This window comes from Syngnathoides biaculeatus, chromosome 15 (genome assembly GCF_019802595.1).
Source record: "Syngnathoides biaculeatus isolate LvHL_M chromosome 15, ASM1980259v1, whole genome shotgun sequence".
In the NCBI taxonomy this organism is placed as follows: Eukaryota; Metazoa; Chordata; class Actinopteri; order Syngnathiformes; family Syngnathidae; genus Syngnathoides; species Syngnathoides biaculeatus.
Genome location: NC_084654.1, coordinates 1,415,437 through 1,435,682, shown reverse-complemented (window position 1 = coordinate 1,435,682; position 20,246 = coordinate 1,415,437). Strand labels below are relative to the sequence as shown.

Sequence of the window (20,246 nt, the reverse complement as noted above, 5' to 3'; positions counted from 1 at the left end):
TGGGGCCATAGGGGTTGGGTGCACTGTGTGCTGGGCAGAGGCCAAAGGCAGGCACTCTGGCGATCTGATCGGGGCAGTCTGATCATCGACTTTGTGGTCATTGGACTTGGGACAACATGTCTTGGACACATGAGAGGGGCGGAGCTGTCGACTGATCACTACCTGGTGGTGACTTGGTTTCGATGGTTGAGGAAAATGCCGACCTAGCAGGCCCAAATGTTTTGTCAGGGTCTGGTGGGAACATCTGGCAGAATCCCATGTCAGAAGGTGGTTCAACTACCAACTTCGACAGTACTTTGCTCATGTTTTCGGGGAGGCGGGTGACACGATGTTCCACACCTCCATTGTTGAGGCAGCCGACCGGAGCTATGGTCATAAGGTGGGCACTTGGTGTTGTGGCCACGAGCCACGCACTCGGAGAAGGATCCCGTCAAGATGAAAAAGATATCCTATCTGGTTTGCGGGACCCACGAGGTAGCTAATGGGTACCGACTGGTCACGCGGAATGCAGCTGTGGTGGTCGCTGAAGCAAAACCTCGGGCATGGGAGGACTTTGGTGAGGTGTGGGAAAAGACTGCTTTGAGGAAATTCTTGTCCACCATCCGGCATCTCATGAAGGGGAAGCAGTGCACCATCACCACTGTCTTTCGTAGGGATGCAGCGATACTGACTCGGGACATTGTGAATCAGTGGGAGAGTACTTTGAAGACAACCTCAATTGCACAGACCTGCCTTCCTATGAGGAAGAAGAATCTGGGTTATCTGAGGTGGGCTCTTTCATCTCTGGGGACGAGGTCACGGAGGTGGTTAAAAAGCTCCTCAGTAGCAAGGCCCCAGGGGTGGATTAGATTTGCACCAGAGTTCCTAAAGGCTCTGGATGTTGTGGGCCTGTCCTGGTTACCACGCCTCTGCAACATCGCATGGAAACGGGGACAGTGCCTCTGGATTGACAAACCTGAAGGGGGACCGGAGCGTGTGTTCCAAGTCCAGGGAGCTCACACTCCTCAGGCTACCTGGTAAGTTCTATTCAGGGGTGGTTGAGAGGAGGATCCATCGAGACAACAAATCGTAGATTCAGGAGACGCAGTGTTGTTTTCATCTTCGTTTAGGTGAGGGTTGTATTCTGCCAAAGGTCCTCTTCGTCACTGATTCTGTTCAGAATTTTTATGGACAAAAAGTTTTGCCGCAGCAGATGGGGTCCGGTTTTGTGGCTCTCTTTTTTTGCATATGATTGTGTTCTGTTGGCTTTATCAGGCAGTGATCTTCAATGCTCACTGAAGCACTTCACAGTAGAGTGTGGATCGGCTTGGATTAGAATCAGCACCTTTAAATCTGAGACCATGGTCCGAAAACGGAAAAGGGTGGCGTGCCCTCCACAAGTCGGGGATGAGATCCTGCCACAAGTGGAGGAGTTTAAGTATCTTGCGTTCTTGTTCATGAATGAGGGAAGATTGGAACAGGAGATCGACAGGCGGATTGGTGCAACATCTGCAGTGATGTGGACTTATTTTGTATCGACCAGTTATGGAGCAAAGCCAAAAGGAAAATCTCCCAATTTATCGGTCGATCTGCATTCTTACCCTCACCTATGGTCATGAGCAGTGGGTCGGAACCAGTGACGTAGAATTAAAAACTGGACTGTGCAAAAGCCCCTTTCACGTGGTCAACTCCCAGTCAGAGCAAAACATTGCTTTGGGTACTATTTCACATGAAAGTTCACATCCTTTGACATCCTTACAATTGTACATTGTGAAATATATCGATTTAATTGTCATAAGTTAGGTTTAGCTTTTTGTTGCGCTCTTGGCTGTCAAAACCGTGGAGGCAAAGTAACTTTTTACCAGTAAGTGTGTTTCAGCTTAACCTTCACAATTATTATATACAGTGCCTTGTGAAAGTATTCGGCCCCCTCGAACATTTTAACCTTTCCCCAAATTTAAGGCTTCAAACAAAGATATAAATGCATTTTTTTTGTCAAGAATCAACAAGTGGGACACAATCGTGAAGTGGAATGAAATTTATTGGATATTTTAAACTTTTTTTAAAAAATTAAAACTTGAAAAGTGGGGCCTGCAATATTATTCGGCCCCCTTGCATTAATACTTTGTAGTGCCACCTTTTGCTGCAATTACAGATGCAAGTCGTTTGGGGTATATCTCTATCAGTTTTGCACATCGAGAGACTCAAATTCTTGCCCATTCTTCCTTGCAAAACAGCTTGACCTCAGTGTGTTTGGATGGAGAGCGTTTGTGAACAGCAGTCTTCAGCTGTGCCTACAGATTCTCGATTGGATTCAGGTCTGGTCTTTGACTTGGCCATTCTAACACCTGGATACCTTTATTTGTGAACCATTCCATTGTAGATTTGGCTTTATGTTTTGGGTCCTGTTGGAAGATAAATCTCCGTCCCAGTCTGAGGTCTTCTGCAGACTCCAACAGATTTTCTTCCAGAATGGTCTTGTATGTGGCTCCATTCATTCAGCGTTTGTGAACAGCAGTCTCTAGTTGTGCCCACAGATTCTCGATTGCCTTTAGGACTGGACTTTGAAATAGGTAATTTAACACCTGGATATGTTTATTTGTGAACCGTTCCATTGTAGATTTGGGGTTATGTTTTGGCTCATTGTCCTGTTGGAAGATAAATCTCCGTCCCAGTCTCAGGTCTTTGCAGACTCCTACAGGTTTTCTTCCAGAATGGTCCTGTACTTGGCTCCGTTCAGCTTCCCATCAGTTTTAACCATCTTCCCTGTTGCTGGTGAAGAAAAGCAGGCCCCAACCACGAAGCTACCACCACCATGTTTGACAGTGGGGATGGTGTGTTCAGGTTGATCAGCTGTGTTGCTTTTACGGCAAACATAACATTTTGCATTGTGGCCAAAAGGTTTGATATTGATTTTATCTGACCAGAGCACCTTCTACCACATGTTTGGTGTGTCTCCCAGGTCGCTTGTCGCAAACATTAAATGAGACTTTTTATGAATATCTTTGAGAAATGGCTTTCTTTTTGCTACTTTTCCATACAGGCCAGATTTGTGCAGTGTACGACTGATTGTTCTCCTACGGACAGACACTCCCACCTCAGCTGTAGATCTCTGCAGTTCATCCAAAGTGATCATGGGCCTCTTGGCTGCATCTCTGATCAGTCTTCTCCTTGTTCGAGGTGAAGGTTTAGAGGGACGGCCGGGTCTTGATAGATTTGCAGTGATCGGATACTCCTTCCATGTCAATATGATTGCTTGCACAGTGCTCCTTGTGATGATTAAAGCTTGGGAAATCTTTTTGGTGATGGTCTCTGCACTTTAAACAGAACCCCGAGACGAACACAGAGCATGTGCATTTATATGGAGACTTGATCACATACACGTGGATTCTATTTATAGTCATCAGTCAATATTGGATCATTCAGAGATCCTTACCAAACTTGTGGAGTGAGTTTGCTGCACTGAAAATAAAGGGGCTGAATAATATTGCACGCTCCACTCTTCAGATTTTGTCCTAAAAAATATAAAAATAAATGTTCCATTTCATGATTGTGTCCCACTTGTTTCTGATTCTTAACACAAAAAAATATATATTTTTTCTCTTGATGTTTGAAGCCTGAAATTGGAATTGAAGTCGGTTTCCGGTTCCCGAACTGGTGACAACAGATCAAGGAACTGCACGACTGATCAATAAATAAATCCTGCTGAATTTGGACTAAATGAGTACTCGACGTGGGACACCCCTGGTGACGACTTCAGTGGACTAAAATAATCTGTATAATCTTAGTACCCAAATTGGAGCCGTATTCGTTTGCATTGAAGCTGCGTGGCCTAGCCTAGCCTAGCTCGGGAACATCAAGTGACGTATGTAATAAATTATTTGCTGAGGAGGTAAACATGAAGAGTGAGTACTTACATGACCTGCAAAACCTATGTTTCGTATACAACGAGGACCGTGAGTACTTAGTACTTCCTTACTTGCTTATACCAATTTAAACTTGCTTATAGGCCCAGACCACCTTATCTTAGCTGGCTAACAGCGAGTAGCATTTGCGATCAAACCGTGCTGTTGAAGAAACATCGAATGTGAGTAACTTCATAACGTTTATGACCTAAACAACGGATACAACGTGGGAAATGAGGACTTATAGGAAATTTAACAAGTCTTATGTTAGTACCCTAATACAAACCATATAGTTCGAGTTGAAGCTGCTTGGCCCAAGTTAGCCTAGCGCGCTAACAACCTTACCTAATCCCTTACATCCACATATCCTTAGACTCATCATATCCATTATATTTTCACACAGGTAGTATGTCATTTGTGTAGTTTATCTGCTTACTGTGTTTATTTGATAGCTTTTATCTGAAACTTAAACTTTAACATAGATTAAGTAGTATGTAAATTGTGTATCTTATGTGTTGACCTTGTATATTTGATTGCTTTTATATGATTTTAACTTTAATATAGACTAGGTTGTGTATGAATTGTGTATCTTATGTGCTGACTTTATTTGATTGCTTGTTTTTGTCCATCTGCAGCCCGAAGGGGTTCACAATTCCTGTGCATCCTGTAGGCCAGTCCCAAGCCCGGGATAAATGCAGAGGGTTGCGGCAGGAAGGGCATCCGGGGTAAAACTGTGCCAAACATATATGAGCATTCATCAAATGACTGCCATAACAGATATAGGTCGCCCCCGGCACTGTTAATCTGCAAGGCGTGGGTAGAAATTCAGGTAATGTTGGTCCAAGACAAAAATGAGGAGGAAAGCGACTTAGTCGGCAGAAGAAGAAGAGGCATGCACAGTCCCTACAACTGTGTGTAGGGACATTGAGTGTTGGGACTATGACAGGAAAAGCTCAGTAGTTGATATGATGATTAGGAGAAAATTTGATATGTTGTGCATCCAAGAGAGCAAGTGGAAAGGGAGTAAGGCTAGAAGCTTGGGAGCAGGGTTTAATTTTTTTTTTTTTTTTTTACAATGGAGTAGATGGGAAGAGAAATGGAGTAGGGATTATTTTAAAGGAAGAGTTAGCTAAGAATGTCTTGGAGATTAGAAGAGTATCAGATCGAGTGATGAGGCTGAAATTTGAAATTAAGGGTATTGTGTATAATGTGATTAGCAGCTATGCCCCACAAGTAAGATGTGACCTTGAGTCGAAAGAGAAATTTTAGAAAGAACTAGACGAAGTAGTCCTGAGCATCCCAGAGATAGAGAGAGAGAGAGTTGTGATTGGTGCAGATTTCAATAGACATGTTGGGGAAGGAAACAGGGGCGAGGAAGAAGTGATGGGTAAGTACGGCATTCAGCAAAGGAACTTTGAGGATCAGAATGTGGTGGATGTTGGAAAAAGGATGGAATTGGCAGTGAACAGTTATTTCCAGAAGAGACAGGAACATAGAGTGACCTACAAGAGCAGAGGTAGGAGCACGCAGGTGGATTATATTTTGTGCAGACTGTGTAATCTGAAGGAGGTTACCGACTGTAAGGTAGTGGTGGGGGAGAGTGGAGCTTGACAGCATAGGATGGTGGTGTGTAGGACTTTGAATGTTCTGGTAGCGGGTAGGAAGATTAAGAAGTTAAAGGTAGAGCAGACAATAAGGTGGTGGAAATTGAGGAAGGAAGAATGTCGTGTGGCCTTTCGGAAAAGGGTGAGACAGGTTCCAGATGGACAGGAAGAACTCCCGGAAGACTGGAATACTACTGCCAATGTACTCAAGAGATGCAGGCAGGGGAGTACTTGGGGTGCCTTCTGGTACAGGGGAGGAGACTTGGTGGTGGAACCCCAAAATACAGGAAGTCATCCAAGGAAAGAAATTAGTGAAAAAGAAGTGGGACATGGAGAGGACTGAGGAGAGGCGGAAGGAAGACATTGAGATGCGATGTAGGGCAAGGATAGAGGTGGCGAAGACAAAACAAGAGGCATGTGACGACACGTACACCAAGTTGGATACGAAAGTGGGAGAAAAGGATCGACAGGTTGGTCAGACAGAGGGATAGAGATGGGAAGGATGTGCAGCAAGTAAAGCGGATTAAGGATAGCGATGGAAATATGTTGACTGGTGCCAGTAGAGTGTTCGATGGAAAGAGTACTTTGAGAAGTTAATGAATAAAGAGTGGAAGAGAAGGTAGAATTGAAGAGGCAAGCGTGAATGACCAGGAAGTGGCAGTGATTAGTAAGGGGGAAGTTAGAAAGGCACTGAACAGAATGAAAAATGGAAAGACAGTTGGCCTGATGACATACCAGTGGAAGTATGGAATCAATTTGGAGAGGTGGCTGTGGAGTTTTTGACCAACTTGTTCAATAGAATACTAGCAGGAGAGAAGAAGATGCCAGAAGAATGCCAGAAAAGTGTGCGAGTCCCCATTTTTAGGAACAAAGGTGATGTTCAGAGCTGTGGAAACTATGGAGGAATAAAGATGATGAGCCACACGATGAAGTTATGGGAAAGAGTAATGGAGGCTCGACTCAGAAGTAAGTATCTGCGAGCAATAGTAGTTTCATGCCTCGAAAGAGTACCACAGGTGCATTATTTGCCTTGAGGATGCTTGTGGAAAAGTACAGAGAAGTTCAGAATTAGCTATATGAGGTGCATCAGCTGACCATGCGGTTTCAAGACAAGAACCTGCTCCTGAACACAGAGCACTTAGAGAAAGCCTATGACAGAGTACCAAGAGAGAAACTTTGGTACTGCATGCGCAAGTCTGGTGTAGCGGAGAAATTTGTTAGAATAGTACAGGACATGTATGAGGGCAGCAGAACAGTGGTGAGGTGTGCTGTTGGTGTGTCAGAAGAATTTAAGGTGGAGGTGCGACTGCATCAGGGATCTGCGCTGAGCCCCTTCCTGTTTGCGGTAGTAATGAATAGGCTCACAGATGAGGTTGGACTGGAATCCCCTTGGACTATGACAGGGAGCAGGCGGAAGAACACTTAGAAAGATAGAGGCACGCACTGGAAAGGAGAGGAATGAAAATTAGCCGAAGTAAAACAGAATATATGTGCATGAATGTGAGGAGGGGAGGAGGAGGAGTGTAGCTCCAGGGAGAAGTGATAGCGAGTGTGGATAACTTCAAATACTTGGGGTCAACAATACAGAGCAATGGAGAGTGCGGTAAAGAAGTGAAGAAACAGGTCCAAGCGGGGTGGAACAGTTGTCTGGTGTTCTATGTCACAGAAGAGTCTCCGCTAGGATGAAGGGCAAAGTTGATAAAACAGTGGTGAGGCCAGTCATGATGTACGGATTAGAGACGGTGGCACTGAAGAAACAACAGGAAGCAGAACTGGAGGTGGCAGAAATGAAGATGCTGAAATTCTCGCTTGGAGTCCAAAGGTTGGATAGGATTAGAAACAAGCTCATTCGAGGGACACCCAAAGTTGGATGTTTTGGAGACAAGGTTAGAGGGAGCAGATTTAGATGGTTTGGACATGTTCAGAGATGAGAGAGTGAGTATATTGGTAGAAGGGTGCTGAGGATGGAGCTGCCAGGCAAAAGAGTGAGAGGAACAGCAAAGAAAAGGTTCATGGATATTGTGAGGGAGGTCATGAGGACAGTGGGTGTTAGAGAAGAAGATGCACGAGATGGGCTTAGTTGATAAAACAGTGGTGAGGCCGTCCATGATGTACGGATTAGAGACGGTAGCACTGAAGAAACAACAGGAAGCAGAACTGGAGGTGGCAGAAATGAAGATGCCGAAATTCTCGCTTGGAGTGCACAGGTTGGATAGGATTAGAAACAAGCTCATTAGAGAGACACCCAAAGTTGGATGTTTTGGAGACAAGGTTAGAGGGAGCAGATTTAGATGGTAGAAGGGTGCTGAGGAGGGAGCTGCCAGGCAAAAGAGTGAGAGGAAGACCAAAGAAAAGGTTGATGGATATTGTGAGGGAGGACATGAGGACAGTGGGTGTTAGAGAAGAAGATGCACGAGATGGGCTTAGATAGAGAAAGAACACACGCTGTAGCGACCCCTAACAGAACAAGCCGAAAAGAAAAGAAGATGTTTGAACCCTGAAATGTTGCGAAAGGTTGAAAAGTTCAAGGACGGGGCGAATACTTTCACAAGGCACTGTATTTATCACATCATTTTCTATAACAATGTATGTTTGTTTACCATACTTTTTGCTCTGACCAGAAGTCACAGCCTATTGACCATGGCGGTACCAATGAAGAGTGCAGAGAGAGTTTTTATTCTATGTCATTGGTCGTGACCAAAAGAACAAGATCCCGGATACAAGCGGGCAAAAGGAGTTTCCTCCGCAAGGTGTCCGGGCTGTCTCTTCGAGATTGGGTGTGAATCTTTTTGAGTGCGGGGCTGCAATTCTCCTCTGTGCTGTCTTGCTGCCATCTCTTACAGCGGTGTGTAAATGTGCGGCACCCACTGACTTGTCTAACCTGTCTGTTAGGGAAATGCTTCCAGCTGCATCACGACTGCCTCTTCCTTTCTTCCACCTCACCTCCTGCCTCTCCACTGCCCACTCCCCCCATGTACAGTGGTACCTCTTCTTATGAAAGTTTCTATTAACAAAAGATTCAGGTTATGAAAAGCCTCCCCGGAAAACGTTTATCTCTAATTACAAAAGAAATTGAGGATACGAAAGGGGGGGAAAAAGGCACTGGATTCCATTGTCTTGGCAGATTTATGTTTTACATATATACCAAAATCAGTTCTATTATTAGTTCTACCATCAACTTTGACATGTTTTTTTTTTCCTGTTTCGGGTTCTAGCTCTCCCGGTCAGGCCGTTCCTCATGTGATGTTTGTCCGGCTCCACGTATACACAGCTGACATAGATAACAGTCTTGTTCTGTCTTTTTTTTCTCTCCTTTCTGTCTCACTTTTATATAACCAAAGAACTTTTAGTCTGATCTTTAGTGTAAGGGGTGACAACTCACGAGACTTGTACCTTCTTCTCTTGGCAAAGAATTTTATTTTTTTGTAATAACGCACAAAGTCCAGATTGTATCCTTGCTTATGGTGTCAGAATTTTTTTTTTTGCCAAAACACCATCGAACTAAACGTCCTGTACTCTAGCTTGGTTTGAAAGCAGAGCAATGGAGCTTCTCTCCCATTGGGTACAGCCAGAGCATCTTCCTGGCTGGGAGGGAAGTCAATCTTTAGTCATGACGCACATCCTGTTTCTTGGTTTGTGTGGCGCAATCGAGCAGCTTTGCCCAGTGGCTACCACGGTAGCATCTTCCTCACATCCCTTCATTGGTTAAGAGCGACATCCATTGTTATTTATCTATTTTTTTTAATCGTCAGTCTTTCCCCATGACAAACTTCCTGTATCTTCGTCACCAAATCCATTGTCATCCACTCGCGCACACTCGCACTGTACAACTCCTTTGCGGATTTATTCCTCATTTTTAACTGTGGGGACCAAGAAATTGATAGCCAGTGCCAGTGAGAACAAGACAAGAGTTGTTTTGTCCATCAAAACCAAATTAGATTGTTGAGAAATATGAAAAAGGTATGCATACATGTGGCCTCACGCTGATGCTGCATTTGAACCCCTGTCCTCAGAACAGTGAGGTCTCCACCGTTCCACCGGAAAAAAATCAATTTGATGATATAATGGCCTCACGACATTTTCTGTACAACACAAAGATTACAGATGATCCTTTTTTCAAGATTTGGCCAATCTTCAGCAAGGTGAACAAGTCTTAAAAAGTCAGGCCATATCCAGAATGTGTCAGTGGATAAGCGTATAATAAGATATGTTCACCATGGATGTAACCAATTCGTAAAAGGCAATCCCGTTTCGGTGATAAAATATGGAGCCTTGCATTATCCAGTGGATACATATACCATGTGCCCCCATACAGGGGATGTCATGTGCTTATGGCCACATTTCAAAAGCTGGCAAATTTATTATGAGGCACATTCTTGAAACAAAATTGTCCACAATATGACTTAGAGTTCATCATAATAATGTTCTCACAGTTTTTGGATAGCACTGCCTCCTCTTTGTCGAGCCAGGCCGGCCAGGAACGTTGGTCTCTTCTTCATCATGAAGGTCGAGTTCTTCCTCATACTTTACCGTCTCTTTCCCAACTGGCATCAAATGATCATCCAGCTCACCTTGGAAAGAGAGGAGCAAAGCATAAAACAAAGAAATAACATACTCATACGAAGGAGAATTTTTGTTACAAAACTGTACCTATTTGATGGAGTTTCTCACAACAAAGTAGTGCGACTGCTTTCTCTGCCAATCTGGCACAATTCATTTTTGGACCCTGTGAAAATCAAATTTCAGAAAAAAAAATTATATATATATATATAAAACAAATTGGAAAAATACAGCCATCTTGACAAATTGCTGGAAGACGCATTGATAAAAGGTGCGTGATTGGTCCCCAACAGGACATCGACCAATTGAAAGCATTTGTGGAATTATCTTGTCAGCTGATTGGCTGTACATCATCGAAGCCTCACCAAGCAATTTCCGTCTCACCATCGCCTTTGTTCTTACTTTCCACCATTTTCTATGCTGCTAAATGTCTGTGCGATAACCCCTCATGTTCACAATGCCGCTGAAGCGCTGTGCTGATGTGAAAGCTTCCTCCGACGCACCGAAGAGGAAGATGAAAAGGTACGAAAAAGTCAAAAAAGTAAAACTTGGAAATAATCAAATGCAGAGGGTTTGGTCAGGAAGGGCCTCCGGCTTAAAACTTTGTCAAACAAATATGATCATCTAAAGAATCCCATTCCTGATCAGTTGTGGCCCGGGTTAACGACGCCTGGCCCCAGCACCGTTAACCTGCAGGGCGTCGGTAAAAATTCAGCTACTGTGGTTTGAAGACGAAGAAGAAGAAGAGGAATGCACAGACCTTACAACTGAGGGTAGGGACTGTGAAATTTTGGGACTATGACAGAAAAAGCTCAGGAGTTGGTTGACATGATAAGGAGAAAGGTTGATATATTGTGCATCCAGGAGTTCAGGTGAAAAGGTAGTAAAGAAATGGAGTAGAAGTTATTTTAAAGGAAGAGCTGGCTAAAAATGTCTTGGAGGTGAAAAGAGTATGAGATCGATTGTTGAGGCTGAAACTTGAAATTAAGAGTGTTATGTATAATGTGATTCGTGGCTATGCCCCACAGGTTGGATGTGACCTAGGGTTGAAACAGAAATTCTGGAAGGAACTAGATGAAGTAGTTCTGAGCATCCCAGACACAGAGAGAGTTGTGATTGGTGCAGATTGCAATGTTGGAAACAGGGGTGATGAAGAAGTGATGCGTAAATAAAGCATCCAGGAAAGGAACTTTGACGGACAGATGGTGGTGAACGTTGCAAAAAGGATGGAAATGGCACTAGTGAAAACCCTTTTCCAGAAGAGGCAGGAACATAGGGTGACCTAATAGACCGGAGGTAGAAGCATGCAGGTGGATTATAGTTTGTGCAGACGATGTAATCTGAAGGAGATTACTGACTGTAAAGTAGTGGTATGGGAGAGTGCAGCTCGACAGCATAGGATGGTGGTGTGTAGGATGACGTTGGTGGTGGGTATGAAGATTAAGAAGACAAAGGTAGAGCAGAGAACTATGTGGTTGAAGCTGAGAAGAATGTTGTGCACCCTTTCAGAAAGAGGTGAGACAGGCTCTTGATGGAAAGGAGGACCTCCCGTAAGACATGGACTACTACAGCGAAGGTGATCAGAGAGACAAACAGGGGAGTACTTGGTGTGTCTTCGGCTAGGAAAGGGGAGGAGTCTTGGTGGATGAACCCCAAAATACAGGACATCATCCAAGGAAAGAAGATAGCGAAGAAGTGGGACACAAAGGATTGAGGATAGGCGAAAGGAATAAATTGAGATGCTACAAAGGGCAAAGATGGAGGTGACGAAGGCTAAACAAGAGGCATATGACGACATGTACACCAGGTTGGACACGAAAGAAGGAGAAAAGGAGCTCTACAGGTTGGCCAGACAGAGGGATTGAGATGGGAAGGATTTGGAGCAAGTAAAGGTGATTAAGCATCGAGATGGAAATGTGTTGACTGGTGCCAGTAGTGTGCAAAATAGATGGAAAGAATACTTTGAGAAGTTGATGAATGAAGAAAATGAGAGAAAAGAAAGAGTAGAAGAGGAAAATGTGATGGACCAGGAAGTGGCAATATTTAGTAAGAGGGAAAAAGGGTTAAAAAGGCACTCAAAAGATTGAAAAATGCAAATGGTTCGTCCTGATGACATATGGTGGTACGGTATGAAAGCAATTTGGAGAGGTGGCTGTGGGGTTTTTGACCAACTTATTCAACAAAATACTAGCGGGTGAGAACATGCCTGAAGAATGGAGGAAAAGTGTGCTAGTTCCCATTTTTAAGAACAAAGGCGATTTGCTGAGTTGTGGGAACTATTGCAGTCACTCATATTTGAAAAATGTATGGGTGTGGTCAGTAATGCCCGCAGATATAAAGTTGTGGGTGTGATTAGGGAAGGAATCTCGAGACCTTAAAAAATCTTACTGAGTTGTGATACCAGAGTATGTAGTTGTTTCCTAATACCATAAGATACAGTGAAGAAAATGAGTATTTGAACACCCTGCTATATTGCAAGTTCTACCACCACCTCAAACACAGTTAGTGGAATTATGACCAAAAAGTTAAATTTTGGTCTCATCTGACCACAAAACGTACTCCCATGACTTCTCTGTGTCATTCAAATTGGTCACTGGCAAACCTAAGACGGGCTTTGACATGTGCTGGTTTAAGCAGGGGAACCTTCTGTGCCATGCATAATTTCAAACCATGACGTCTTAGAGTATTACCAACACTCACCTTGGAAACGGTGGTCCCAGCTCTTTTCAGGTCATTCATCAAGACCTGTCATGTAGTCCTGGGCTGATTCCTCACCTTTCTAAGGATCAGTGAGACCCCATGAAGTGATATCGTGCATAGGGCTCCACTCTGATTGAAATTGACTGTTACGTTTAGCCTCTTCCATTTTGTAATGATTGCTCCAACAGTGGACCTTTTTTCACCAAGCTGCTTGGCAATTTCTCCGAAGCCATTTCCACCTGTGTGGGATTGTACAATTGTGTCTCTGGTGTCTTTGGACAGCCCTTTGGTCTTGGCCATGTTACAAGTTTGAGTTTTAGTGATTGAATGGGGTGGACAGGTGTCTTTATGCAGCTAACGATCTCAAAGAGGTGCATCTGATTCAGGATAATACATGGAGTGTAGGTGGACTTTTAAAGGCAGACTAACAGGTCTTTGAGGGTCAGAATTCTAGCTGATAGATGTTCAAATACTTATTTGTAGCTGTATCACGCAAATACATTGTTTAAAAAAATAATACATTGTGATTTCTGGATTCTTCTTCTTTGGATTCCCTTTCTCACAGTGGAGATGGACCTCCGATGAAACTTTCAGACGCATCCATGATTTCTAATTAGGAGAACTTTCAATATAGCAGGGTGTACTTATAATACTTATTTTCTTCACTGTAAGATATGATCTGACAAATGTAATCTGAAGAAAAGTTAAATGCATTGGCCTGCGTTAGTGACAACAAACTAGCGATACACAGGAATAAACATCCCTGTCGGTAATCATGAGGTATTGTTATAATCTAGCGTGATGGTAGGGCAGTATCTATTGTCAATCCATTGATGAAAGCTAGCAGTAGATGATCTATATCTTCCTAAAGCATGTAGAGGGGAAAAGTTTTCAACTTCAACATTTAAATCACATTGACTGCTATACAGTACTAAAGATGAGCCACACAATGACGTTATGGGAAAGAGTCTTGGAGGCTAGACTCAGAATAGACGAAAAATATCTGCGAGCAACAGTATAGTTTCATGCCTAGAAATTGTACCACAGAGGATTATTTGGCTTGAGGTTGCTAGAGGAAAAGTAGAAAGAAGCTCAGAAGGAGCTATATGAGGTGCATCAGGTGACCATGTGGTTTCAAGACAATAACCTGCTCGTGAACACACCCATAACAAAGGAACTCATCATAGATTTCATTAAAAACAAAAAGAATATTAAGCCCATTTTCATTGGTGCTATTTGTATGGAAAGGGTCAGTGACGTCTGCTTCCTGGGAGTCAAACATAAAGGAGAAGCTAATCTGGAATAAGAACACTTCACTTGGCTCAGAAGGCACAAAAAAAGACTACTTTCTGAGCATCCTCAGGATAATAACAACATCAGCCAGAAACAGCTTGTCTGTTTACTGCGCCACCATGGAAAGCATCGTCACCTACTCCCTGTGCACAGTGGAAAACACCCCACCACAAAGGTATTGTTGTGTGAAGGGTTGTATTTTACCGTAATAAGGACCGCTAATCTTATGAGCCTGTCCACATTGGTCCCTCAGCTGGTCACTTTTAGCATGGCTGTTTCACGCTATACTGTACACCAACATTGCAGCTAACACTGTGATGCGACTAAGACACACATGACAATATATATATTTTTTTCAGATAAAAGATAAATCAGATTTAAATACTGTGGCTTGTTCCACACCTTGACAGGAACTCTCAGCGGGGAGTTTATGGGTAAATAAAGTGTTGACTGGAATCTTCCATCCTGCGTCTCCATTGTTTTACACTTGGGAGCCAAGTGGGTGAAGGGGTCACTGGGCAGCCGAGCACAATACCTGAGCAATTACGCAAAAATAAAGAAAATATATATTTATTTTGAACTAAAATTATTAAAAATATTAAAAATTGAAAAACATTATTTTTTACAACAAATTAACCAAAAAATGCAACCACAGAACCTGTTAATGTGTCCAATGGCCGTATTTATGGTGACCCGGGGACCTCCATCCTCAGATTGAAGAACATATGGAGGAAGGATGTTGTCATCATCCAAAACTTGCTCTCGTTCAAACTCACCAACCTCCACGGATTTGGAACACTTGTTTCTCAATATCTGGTCAGAAGAAAAAATAAACATCATTTTAGTTTCCCCTTTTAGAGTTTTATGGATCTGGACTTGGAAAAATTGCAGATTGATGGAGTTCAAGCAGAAAATGAAGAGAACAGAGAAAGATGAAAGAGCATGATTTATTGCAACAACACTCAATAGGAAATGTCGCTTTATCGTGATGGATGGGTTTACATGGCCAAAATGTTACTATATGGTTGGTAGTCAGGGTATTTATTTAAAAAGGTGATCAATGATGGGCAAATGGGCATCTCAGAAAATGACTTGTGAAGATGACAGACAGTAGGGCAAAAAATTTAGTCAGCCACCAATTGTGCAAGTTCTCCCACTTAAGATGGGAAAGGCCTATAGATTTCCACTACCCAAGAAACCAACCACTACCAGCCTGAATGACTACTTGCTGGTAGCACTCACGCATGTGGTTGTAAAGTGTTTTGAAAAATTGGTTGGCCTTTAGTCTGTTTACTGCAGGGGTGTCAATCTGATTCTAGCATAGGGGGCACATGGAGGATAATCTATTATCAAGAGGGCTGGATCAGTTAAACATGGCTTTTATATACCAAGTTATATACTTTATAACTTATCATCCTCATCCTCAAAATAATCCTAAAAAAAAAAAAAAAAAAAAAGCCCAGCAAAGGATGTACTCCTTGTGGCTTCTGAGGAAGCATGGGCTGTCACAAGGGCTGTCACAAGGGCTGCTGAGACAGTTCTACACAGCGGTCATCCAATCAGTACTGTGTACCTCCATCACAGTCTGGTTTGGATCTGCCACAAAAAAGGACAAATTCAGACTGCAATGGACAATCAAAACTGCTGAACAGCTTGTCGGCACCATGATACCCACTATCGAGGACTTGCACATAACGCGAACTACGTCCAGAGCAGACAGGATCCTTTTGGACCCTCCACATCCTGGCCACTAGCTCTTCCAGCTCCTTCCGTCAGGAAAATGCTAGAGATCAATAAAAGTCAAAAGTAGCAGGCATTCGAACAGTTTTTGTCCCCTCTGGCAATTAAGTCATTACAATCTTGATCAGCGACCCGACTATTTTGCTGCCTTGTGCCGTGTTAGGACACTCACATCATGTTGGTCCAATCAGTATTGGTATTAGTAATATATACAGTTCCCTCCATAATTATTGGCACCCCCGGTTAAGATGTGTTAAAAGCCTTAAAATAAATTCAGTGTTTATTGCAGAAGAATACGGTCACACTGAAAATTTTAGGAAAATGTAACCTTTAAACTAAAATGAATTTAAGAAAATTAAAAAAAAAAACCCTGACTAAAAAATAATTATATTTCATTAAATCACCTGTTCCACAATTATTGGCACCCTTAACAATTCCCAGGAAATAAATATAATTGAAGCATTTCTGTCATTTCTACAGTTCTACGGTTAAGATGTGTTAAAAGCCTTAAAATAAATTCAGTGTTTATTGCAGAATATTGTCACAATGAAAATTTTAGGAAAATGTAACAAACTAAAATGAATTTAAGAAAATAAAAAAAAACCTCTGACTAAAAAATAATTATTTTTCATTAAATCACCTGTTCCACAATTATTGGCACCCTTAACAATTCCCAGGAAATAAATATAATTAAAGCATTTCTGTCATTTCTACAGTAGTTTACGTTTACCAGAGTATGTAGGAACATTTAATTAGTAATTCATTACTTCCTTTTTCCCCGGGGTATAAATATGACATGCCACAGAGGCCATTTCTCTTATCCACTCTTAAACATGGGAAAGACAAAGGAACACAGCATACAAGTAAGCCAGATGTGCGTCGACTTTCACAGGTCAGGCAGAGGCGACAAGAAGATTGCCACTCAACTGCAGCTGCCCATATCCACTGTGAGAGGAATAATTAAGAAGTTCAAAACAACTGGAAAAGTGGTAAAGAAGCCTGGACGAGGACCCAAGTTTAGTTTGCCACCACGCACAGTGAGGAGGATGGTAAGAGAAAGCTTACTGTTACAGAATTACAACAAATGGTAGCATTCTGGAGTCACAAGGTCTCCAAATCAACCATCAGGCCCTGTCTACACGCCAACAAGGTTTTTGGGAGGGATGCACAGAGAAAACCTTTTCTTACTCACAATCATAAACGTAAACGTCTGGAGTTCACCAAGCGGTATTGGGGCTTCAACTGGGACCGTGTGCTTTGGTCAGATGAGACCAAGATTGAGCTTTTTGGCAAGAAACACTCTAAGTGGGTCTGGCGTGCCACGAAAGATAGGCATGCTAAAAAGCACCTCATACCCACTGTGAAGTATGGGGGTGGGTCAGTGATGCTGTGGGTTTGTTTTGCTTCCAAAGGCCCTCGGAACCTTGTTAGGGTGGATGGCATCATGAATACTTTGAAATACTAGGACATTTTAAATTGAAATCTGTTGCTCTCTGCCCGAAAGCTGAAGAAGGGGTCGCCACTGGGTCTTTCAGCAAGACAATGCCCCTAAACATATGGCCAAATCTACACAGGAATGGTTCACCAGACACAAAATCAAGCTCCTCCCATGGCCATCTCAGTCACCAGACCTCAACCCCATTGAAAACCTCTGGGGTGAGCTGAAGGGGAGAGGACCCAGGTCTCTGGATGATTTAGGGAGATTCTGCAAAGAGGAATGGCTGAAGATCCCTCTTTCTGTCTTTTCCCATCTTGTGAAACATTATAGGAGAAGATTAGGTGCTGTTGTGTTGGCAAAAGGGGGTTGTACAAAGTATTAACACCAGCCACCAACACTTCACTTCTACTCCATATATTATCCTGAATCAGATGCACCTGTGTGAGGTTGTTAGCTGCATAAAGACACCTGTCCACCCCATACAATCAGTAAGACTCAAACTTGTAACATGGCCAAGACCAAAGAGCTGTCCAAAGACACCAGAGACAAAATTGTACAACTCCACACAGCTGGAAAGGGCTTCGGAGAAATTCCCAAGCGTCTTGGTGAAAAAATGTCCACTGTTGGAGAAATCATTAGAAAATGGAAGACGCTAAACATGACAGTCTATCTCAATTGGAGTGGAGCCCCATCTCACCTCCTGGGGTCTAAATGATCCTTAGAAAGGTGAGGACGCACCCCAGGACTACATGACAGGACTTTGTCAATAACCTGAAAAGAGCTGGGCCCACCATTTCCAAGGTGACTGTTGGTAATACTCTAAGACGTCAAGGTTTGAAATCATGCATTAAATTAAAGGTTCCCCTGCTTAAACCAGCACATGTCAAGTTCCATCTTAAGTTTGCCAATGACCATTTGGATAATACAGATGAGTCATGGGAGAAGGTTTTGTTGTCAAATGACACAAAATGGAAGTTTTTGGTCATAATTAAACTAACTGTGTTCAGAGGAAGACGAATGATGAGTTTCATCCCACGAATACCAACCCTACTGGTACCATCATGCTTTGGGATGTTTTTCTGCACATGGGACTGGACGACTGCACTCTATTAAGGAGAGGATGACCGCGGCCATGTATTATGAGATTTTGGGGAACAACCTCTTTCCCTCAATCAGAGCATTAAAGATGGGTCATGGCTGGGTCTTTCAAGATGACAATGACCCGAAGCACACAGCCAGGAAAATCAAGGAGTTGCTCCGGAAGAAGCATGTCAAGGTTCTGGCATGGCCTAGCTATTTTCCAGACCCAAACCCAACAGAAAATCTTTGGAGGAAGCTGAAACTCCGTGTTTCTCAGCGACAGCTTAGAACTCTGTCTGATCTAGAGAAGATATGTGTGGAGGAGTGGGCCAAAATCCCTCCCGCAGTGTGTGCAAACCTGGTCACCAACTACAGGAAACATTTGACCTCTGTTGTTGCAAACAAAAGGCTACTGTACCAAATATTAAAATTGGTTTTCTCAGGTGTTCAAATACTTATTTGCAGCTGTATCGCACAAATAAATCATTACATTGTGATTTATGGATTTTTGTTTTTATATAATCTCTCTCACAGTGGAGATGTACTTATGAGGAAAATTTCAGACCCCTCCACGATTTTTAAGTGGGAGAACTTGCAATATAGCAGGGTGTTCAAATACTTATTTTTTCACTGACTTCACTGTTTTATTTCAGATAATCTTCATTCCTCTCCTTTCCAGTGCATGTTTCCATCTTTCTAATTGTTCCTCCACGTGCTCCCTGTTTTCACTGCATATCACAATTATCATCTGCGAACATCATGTTCCAAGGGGATTTCAGTCTAACCTCATTTCTCAGCCTATCCATTACCACAGTGAACAGGAAGGGGCTCAGAGCTGATCTCTGATGCAACCCCACCTTCAACTTAAATTCTTCTGTTCTGCCTACAGCACACTTCACCACTGTTCTGATGCCCTCATACATGTCCTGTACTATTCGAATATATTTCTCCGCCACGCCAGACTTCCGCATGCAGTACCACAGTTCCTCTCTTGTCACTCTGTCATAGGCTTTCTGTCGATGCACAAAGATTTACTGGAGCGCCTATTGACCATCTCTGTACTTTTCAGTTGGCGTCCTCAAGGCAAATAATGCATCTGTGGTACTCTTTCAAGGCATGAAATCATACTGTTGCTCGCAGATACTGACTTCTGACCTGAGTCTACCCTCCACTACTCGTTCCCATAACTTCATTGTGTGGCTCATCAACTTTATTCCTCAGAAGTTGCCACAGCTTTGCAAGTCCCCTTTGTTGTTAAAAATGGGAATTAGCACAATTTTCCTCCATTCTTCAGGCATCTTCTCGCCCGCTAGTATTCTGTTGAATAAGTTGGTCAAAAACTCCACAGCCATCTCTCCAAATTGCTTCCATACCTCCACCGGTATGTCATCAGGACCAACTGCCTTTCCATTTTTCATCCTTTGTTTTTCAAAATTACCTCTTGCTCATCATTGTCACTTCCTGGTCCTTCACACTTGCCTCTTCTACTCTTCCTTCTCATTCATTTTCTTCATTCAGCAACTTCTCAACGTATTTTTTCCATCTATTCAGCACACTACTGGCACCAGTCAACACATTTTAATCTCTATCCTTAATCACCCTTACCTACTGCACATCCCTCCCATCTCTATCCCTCTATCTGGCCAACCTGTAGAGATCCTTTTCTCCTTATTTTGTGTCCAACCTGGTGTACATGTCATTCCATGCGTCTTGTTTAGCCTTCGCCACCTCTATCGTTGCCCTACGTCGCATCTCAATGTATTCCTTTCGTCTCTCCTCAGTCCTCTCACTGTCCCACTTCTTCGCTAATCTCTTTCCTTGTATGACTTCCTGTATTTTGGGGTTCCACCACCAAGTCTCCTTCTCCCCTTTCCTACCAGAAGACACCCCAAGTACTCTCCCGCCTTTCTCTCTGATCACCTCGGCTGTAGTCGTCCAGTTTTCCGG

At 43.0% G+C, this 20,246-nt stretch overlaps 1 protein-coding gene across 11 annotated transcripts in view; it reads right to left on the bottom strand.

The window, feature by feature from the left end:
• Positions 1 to 20,246, bottom strand: part of dicer1 (dicer 1, ribonuclease type III) — a 266,759-nt gene that overhangs the window by 141,083 nt on the left and 105,430 nt on the right. For 10 of the 11 annotated variants that reach the window (XR_009798317.1, XM_061842862.1, XM_061842866.1 and 7 more), the window contains 4 exons: positions 14,700 to 14,854; positions 14,444 to 14,576; positions 10,139 to 10,214; positions 9,920 to 10,059 (listed from right to left, as the gene is read on the bottom strand). Coding sequence is in view for 10 of the 11 variants with exons in the window: in XM_061842862.1 (XP_061698846.1) it covers positions 9,920 to 10,059; positions 10,139 to 10,214; positions 14,444 to 14,576; positions 14,700 to 14,854 (504 nt within the window). In the remaining variant the exon portion in view is untranslated. Of the gene's footprint in view, positions 1 to 9,919; positions 10,060 to 10,138; positions 10,215 to 14,245; positions 14,365 to 14,443; positions 14,577 to 14,699; positions 14,855 to 20,246 lie in introns of those variants that run through there. The other variant, XM_061842870.1, reaches the window with a different exon arrangement.